The sequence below is a fragment of the Lactuca saligna genome, chromosome 9 (genome assembly GCF_052625555.1).
Source record: "Lactuca saligna cultivar CGN05327 chromosome 9, ASM5262555v1, whole genome shotgun sequence".
In the NCBI taxonomy this organism is placed as follows: domain Eukaryota; kingdom Viridiplantae; phylum Streptophyta; class Magnoliopsida; order Asterales; family Asteraceae; genus Lactuca; species Lactuca saligna.
This window is the reverse complement of record NC_136425.1, coordinates 6856458-6863817: the sequence shown is the minus strand read 5'-3', so window position 1 is coordinate 6863817 and position 7360 is coordinate 6856458. Positions and strand designations below refer to the sequence as shown.

At 34.3% G+C, this 7360-nt stretch overlaps 1 protein-coding gene across 1 annotated transcript; it reads left to right on the top strand.

Moving 5' to 3' along the window:
• Positions 1-2324: 2324 nt before the first annotated feature.
• GR (glutathione reductase) lies at positions 2325-6637 on the top strand. The gene is made up of 9 exons (XM_078973229.1): positions 2325-2810; positions 3524-3749; positions 3845-4123; positions 4197-4373; positions 5346-5399; positions 5469-5681; positions 5789-5959; positions 6066-6200; positions 6281-6637. The coding sequence occupies exons 1-9, from the start codon at positions 2395-2397 to the stop codon at positions 6320-6322; spliced, it is 1713 nt and encodes a 570-aa protein (XP_078829355.1). The 5' UTR covers positions 2325-2394; the 3' UTR covers positions 6323-6637.
• The last annotated feature ends 723 nt before the right edge of the window (positions 6638-7360 follow it).

Here is a 7360-nt window from a genome sequence, read left to right as displayed (position 1 = left end):
GCAATCATAGGTTGCGGCGCGTAGGGTGGAAAATTTTGACCCAACCCATAACCCAACTCAAAAATAAACAGGTCCGGGTTGAGATTTTTGACCCGCCGACCCATTTATTTCATGGGTTGGGTTAAGTTACATATTTGGGTTCTCATGTCAACCTTCCAACCCGACTATATATATATATATATATATATATATATATATATATATATATATATATATATATATATATATTATATTATAGAAAAAATTAAAATTTTATTTATGAATTAATGGAATGCAGTCAATATATGACGTCCTTAAATCCTAAAACTCCTAACCCCAAAATTGCAGTGTGAATGAATTATTGAATCAAATTTTGGATACTTTGCATGAATGTTTTTAATTTCATTTGGATGTTTATGAGTTTATGACTTTATGTTGGAAACCTTTTTTTCTTCAAATGTGTTGCTTATTAAGTTATTATGTTAGATTGATATTTGGTTTTTCATTTCATTAGTTAATGTAAAATGCTAATTATTAATTAATTTAGAGACGTGTGTGACTCATATAAATTTAACATGTAACATGTTAACCCAAAAATGACCCGTCGACTATTTGACCCGAAATCGACCCACTGATATGCAAACCCATATACTTAAATGAGTTATATGGGTTGAGTTGATGTTTCTAACCCACCAACGTGTGACCTGCTAACCGCCAACCTATATATTATATGGGTTGGGTTGAGTCTATGTATTACGACCCACTAACCCATTATCCACCAACTCGACCTAATTGCCAGACCTAGCGGCGCACATCGTGAGATCCACTCGCGACTATTTTTATCTTTTAGTGACCACGGTGCGACCAAGGAGCTGGTTGCGACGCAGTTGTTGAAACATCCCAAAAATTACCATAAATTTTAACTTTAAAATTCCATAATATACATTATGATTTTTTCATCATTTAACCAACAACGTTATCTTTAACCAAAAACAATCATACGAATAAAATTCAACTACGTTCCAAAAACCAATGGTCTAAAGCAATAGAATAAAGTCAATCAAATCAATATCTATAATAAAACATCAAGCGCCCATGTGTATATTCATGCCTTGCATTTCCCTTTTGTGATACATGAAGTTCCTGAAACAATTATTTATTAGGAAAGGGTAAACACGGAGCTTAGTGAATTTCAATACAACACCACGCATTAGTAATATGTGCTTTACATGTAACACACGTATATCAAGATGCCATCAACTTTTAATATAAGCATGCAAATCAGATAATCAAATAGTACAAGGCACTTTCTATCTAAATTCTAACATAAAGGACACATCACAACTCAGATCATATACCAACCGACACTTACCAGCTCACCATAACACATTAAGACTAAGCACTCACTAGAACACGTACAATCCACACAAAACATGTCAATAACATACAAATAGTAGACACTACATAGCCTAGCACCATTCCTAAACAATCAAGTATCACACACAATCTAATGCAACGATATATATATATATATATATATATATATATATATATATATATATATATATATATATATATATATATATATATATATATATATATATATATATATATAATGCAGTGAAAAACTCACCTCAAACTGAATATATACCACAAAAAGCAAACATCAAAGCTCCAATTAACTCAAGGCACTTCCTCCTCCTATAGAAGTGTTATAGAGCATTATTAAGCAATCCTCGTCCCATAATTCAACTAGTTAGTCGCTAGGTTCATTTTCAGCTTTTAACAACAAAACTACAGTATGCTAAAGACATGTTTTATCCCTTTTAAACCCATTCAATCCAGATTAGTATCCCATATTCAAAAAAATAAAGTTCAATACCTTTCCAATGATATATTATACTAAAACTAATTATTTTTCTATGATTTAATATGAATTTTATAATACAGTATATCAAAGCAACTAAAATTGATATGATCAGTAAAAATAACACTTTTCATCTTAGTTAGAGCTATCTGTCAAAAAAATACATTTACAAAGTAAAACTTTTGGTTTTTATGGTAATAACCGTTTTTAACACTAGATTTCTTTTTATTATGATTCATTTATTTTTATTATAAGTTGCAAAACTCAAGTTTTCTACATGAGATTCAAATATATAAAGTTCCAAAACTCAAGTTTTCTACTAATTAGTAGTTTGAAAGTTTTATACCTTGTATAATTTTTTTTTAGTTCGATAACATGATTAAAATATTTTACATATTTATGTAACTTTCTCTTATATTCCAAAAAACAAAGATGGAAATTAAAACACTACCCAATAGTTGGGCCGTATCTAAAAATATAACCTAGAAATAAAGCTTCTCGTATTTCCAGTGATAAATCGTGGTAGTGTTCAAAGCAACTGTAAATCAATGGCGACATCCCTGAGCACACCAAAGCTCAGCACGACTCTGTCTTCTTCAACCCTTCAAACTCTCCTCTATAGACACAAATTCTCAACCCTGAATCGTTCTCCTTTCATTATTTGTCCGCAACCATCATCATCTTCCTGCTATTCATCTAGTTTCAATCTCTCGAAAAAGGCCCTAAGTTTTCTCTCTGACCATCGCGGGAATGCCATACTCAAGTCTCGTCGATTCGCCACCAGAGCGGAGTCGACTAACGGCGCCGAGCCACGTCACTATGACTTCGACTTGTTTACTATAGGCGCCGGGAGTGGCGGCGTTAGGGCTTCTCGTTTTGCTGCGAATTTTGGTGCTTCAGTTGCTGTTTGCGAGCTTCCGTTTGCTACCATATCTTCCGATACCACTGGAGGGGTAGGCGGAACGTAAGTTCCTACTTTTGTTACTTTTGTGTATTTTTTTAGAATTGAGATTTAGGAGCAGTTGGTTTAATTAAAATTAATGGCTACTCGTTTCTCATATTGTTTTATAATTTGCATACGCAAATTTTGTTTATTTGAGACTGAATTTTTCGAGATGCAATTTCACGATAACTTGGGAATATAATGTTTTAATTTTATTTGTTAGGCTATTTACTGCTCCCTACCCAATTTTGATTTCCCTTCGTAGACTTGTTATTTCCAAGCTCCTGTATTGACATTAGCACTATGTTCTTGTCTTTTGTAAGTCCAGGTTATATAATTCTTTGACTGCTCGATGGCCTTTGTATGTAAACTTCGATTACATAGATATAACAATTCAATATGTTATGCAATTATGAAGTGCAAGATAAGCAGAATAACAGTAATGATTAAGGATAATTGGTAAATCATTTTAAACGAGGGTGTTGTAACAAGCTGAATATCATGATGAGCCTAGAAATGTGTAGGTGGAGTTGGTTACAACTGGAAATTGATCAAGAACAAAAGAGTAGAAACTTTAGCTTGTTTGCTATTTGTCCAATTGCTTGGGATATTTTCTGAAGTATAATCATTTATTATCGATGAAATTGATACTTTATTTTGTTATTGGTGTTATAAACGGTTCTGTTTTAAGAAAAAGGATGTTACACTGATAATGTCTGATCTTTGCAATAAAGGTGTGTGCTTCGTGGATGTGTACCAAAGAAATTGCTTGTTTATGCATCTAAATATTCACATGAATTTGAGGAGAGCCTTGGTTTTGGATGGTCATATGGCTCTGAACCTACACATGATTGGAGCACTTTAATGGCTAATAAGAATGCTGAATTGCAGCGTCTTACTGGTATCTACAAGAACATTCTAAACAACGCGGGTGTCAAACTGATTGAAGGACGTGGAAAGGTTATTATTGTCATTTTGCAACACTTTCTGTTTTCTGTTTTTGCAATTACATATTGGAAAAAATGTGTAAGTTGGACTTATGACTTTGCAAGCAGATTGTGGATCCACACACGGTGGATGTTGATGGGAAACTTTACACTGCAAGAAACATTTTAGTTTCAGTTGGAGGTCGCCCATTCATTCCAGATATTCCTGGAAGAGAATATGTGATAGATTCAGATGCTGCTCTTGATTTGCCTTCAAAACCTACAAAAATTGCAATTGTTGGTGGTGGTTACATTGCCCTTGAGTTTGCTGGCATCTTCAATGGATTACAAAGTGAGGTGCATGTGTTTATTCGTCAAAAGCAGGTTTTACGTGGGTTTGATGAGGAGGTGAGGAATTGAAAACAAGACTTTTTATGGGGGACTTATTCTGTTAAGATGCTAACCTTTTTGAGTTGAACAGATTAGAGACTTTCTTGCAGAGCAGATGTCATTAAAGGGAATTGAGTTCCACACAGAAGAATCGCCACAGGCTGTGATCAAAGCTGCAGATGGAACATTTTCTTTGAAAACAAATAAAGGAACAACTGAAGGCTTCTCACATGTGATGTTTGCCACAGGGCGCAAACCTAACACAAGGGTATTTTTCTTTCATAATCGTTTTTGTTACTAGTCTCTATTTTATTTGAGGACCTTGGAAACTACACCAAATGGGTTGAAATTAGTAATTCATGCATATTAAATCAAATCTAAACTGTAATTTCATTGAACTTTTGGTCACTCGGTCATCTAACTTAATGCACCTGCCATTAAATTTATTAAAAATTACCATTTTGCCCTTGTTCCATCCGTTTGCTTCTCTCTCTCTCTCTCTCTCACACACACACACACATCCGCATCTTCATTATTCTTCATCTTCAAGAACAGTAAATTTTAAGTTCGATAAAACTCTAAACTTAAACTGGATCCAACCAATCAAAATCACTATACAAACAAATGAACTTAAGGTAATTTCCGAAGATAAATGCAGTGCCAATTTATCTTGTCTTTGAGTAGCAGAATCATATTATCCAAAATTTATTATTGTGCTTAGTTTAAAATACATAAGTTTAAAATTCATCAGCATTTGTCTCATATGAATTCAAATGTGATCTGATAATGATTACGGATGATATAAACATTTATATTGAATGACAATTATAGTTAATAACATAATTACTTGTTTTATCCATTTTTAAATATGTTGTCTTTCTAGGCTGTAAAGTAGGTAAATTTGGTTTTCATAAACTGTGTGAAATTGCAGGGAATGTTGATGCTGTAGTTTAACCATAATACGCAATGCACTTCATTTTTAACCTGCAATAGCAATAGCAACCAAATTGCATTCTTTTTTTATTTAGGCAATATGTAACCTAGAAAATGTGATGGTGTTGCATATATAAAGTAAAAGAAATAATAAAAAGTTAAATGCTGAGTCATAGTGCGTGTATTGACAAGTCAAGAAAGAACAGACATGTAATCAGTCCAACAGTAACACAGCATATTGCATTGTGTTTAAGATTGAAATATGTTTGTGGTAAAAAAATAATGTTTGAATTGATTTGATTGGCAGAATTTGGGATTGGAGTCGGTGGGTGTGAAAGTGGACAAGAATGGAGCAATAGAGGTAAGTAAGTTATGTTGCAGTCTGTTTGTGTTTGTGGATGATAATAAAAAAAATAATATATGGAGTCAGGTGGATGAATACTCTCGTACATCAGTTCCATCAATTTGGGCGGTTGGAGACGTTACGGATAGAATGAATCTGACTCCGGTTGCTTTAATGGAAGGAGGGGCGTTAGCCAAAACCCTTTTTGCAGATGAGCCTACAAAACCAGATTTTAGGGCTGTTCCTTCTGCAGTCTTCTCCCAGCCACCAATCGGCCAAGTTGGTCTTAGTGAGCAACAGGTACCTACCTCAACCACACCAACATATAACATATAACATATAACATATGTATATGAGTATGTCTAACAAACCAAGGATTGATGTGGGATTATTTGCATGCAATGCAGGCAATAGAAGCATATGGTGATATCGATGTGTATACGGCAAATTTCAGGCCCTTAAAAGCTACTCTATCCGGCCTCCCCGATAGAGTCTTTATGAAACTTATAGTCTCTGCCAACACCCACCAAGTCATCGGCTTACACATGTGCGGTGAAGATTCAGCAGAAGTTGTTCAGGTTGGTTCTCTTTGCTTCCTTTTTTCTTTCTTATATCATCATCCATCATCTCTTCAGCTTCTTTTTGACTTTCTCTACTCTATCTAACTTATATGTTACATTGCAGGGATTTGCTGTTGCTATCAAAGCTGGGTTGACCAAGGCACAGTTTGATGCGACAGTGGGTGTTCACCCCACATCCGCTGAAGAATTTGTCACCATGAGGACACCTACTAGGAAAATTCGCACCCCTCCACCTGCAGTAAATTCTAACTCTCCTCTTTATTATCAAAATTTCTTTCACCAAATAATTGTATAATCATTTTGTTCCAATCCTTTCAGGGTAAGACGGATTCCGAGTCTAAAGCTGCAGCAGGAGTTTAGTCAACTCATTGCATCATCAACTTCCATCCTACAGGCAAGCAAGCGAGAGCCTACTTATAAGCAAGAGCTAAGATGATGATGTTTTTTTTTCTAAAGTTTTGTTGGTGACATGAAGAAAGAATTCATCACGAACAGATATTCCTACTCCTCTACTCCCAGATATGTTGATCAAAGAAGCGTTCATCATTCCCAATGCTTTTACTACTGTTAGCATCTCCATGTTTGACTCAAATGGTACATATATCCATGTTTGTATGTATTTATCACAATTCTTGCTTAAATTTATATACCCAACCTGCACTTGTCTTCTTTGTATCTGATTGCTGATTTCGTTGCCAAACAAAGTTTGTAACTTTTGCTGGGGAACCCATTTTTGTTCAATAACTTGGATATTCAAATTTTCCTCCAGTAATAGTTTCATCTTCTGATGTATTGGAAGTATTAACAAGAATAGAAACCAGACAAGTATGCTGAATGATCGATGCATTTATTAACTGAAGACTACCTTTATATATAGGCTTTTACACGAACAAAAGAAGAAGATGAAAGCTAAACATAAGTAGCCAAAATCTAGGAATAAAATTTTTTGTTAGACTGAGAGATACTCTTATTGACTATCCTAACTTTTGGGAAATGCTTTGAATCATTCAACATTTCCTCTTGATTCACAAATTTCTGATTTGTGTATAAGAGAATAAACCCAACTCATTCATGAAAACTCATTGATGAAGAGTAGAAAATACTTAATGTGAGTCTATGGACCAACTGCAACTCTCATTGTTACCTGTTCATTAACTTTGACTGCAATTGTTCCTTTTTCTTTAGTTTTCACTTGCTTATTGTCTCATAATCTCTCCCAAGATATATGAGTTTCATCCAAGTCTTTGAACTTGCTCTTGTCACTAATTACATGGTTTGAGCAAGCACTATCTACAAACCACACTTCATTTGAGTTGGTTTGAAGATTTACATAGGTCATGAACATAAACAGGCATTCATCTTCCACTTCTACATAGTGTGCTTGTTTCTCCTTATACC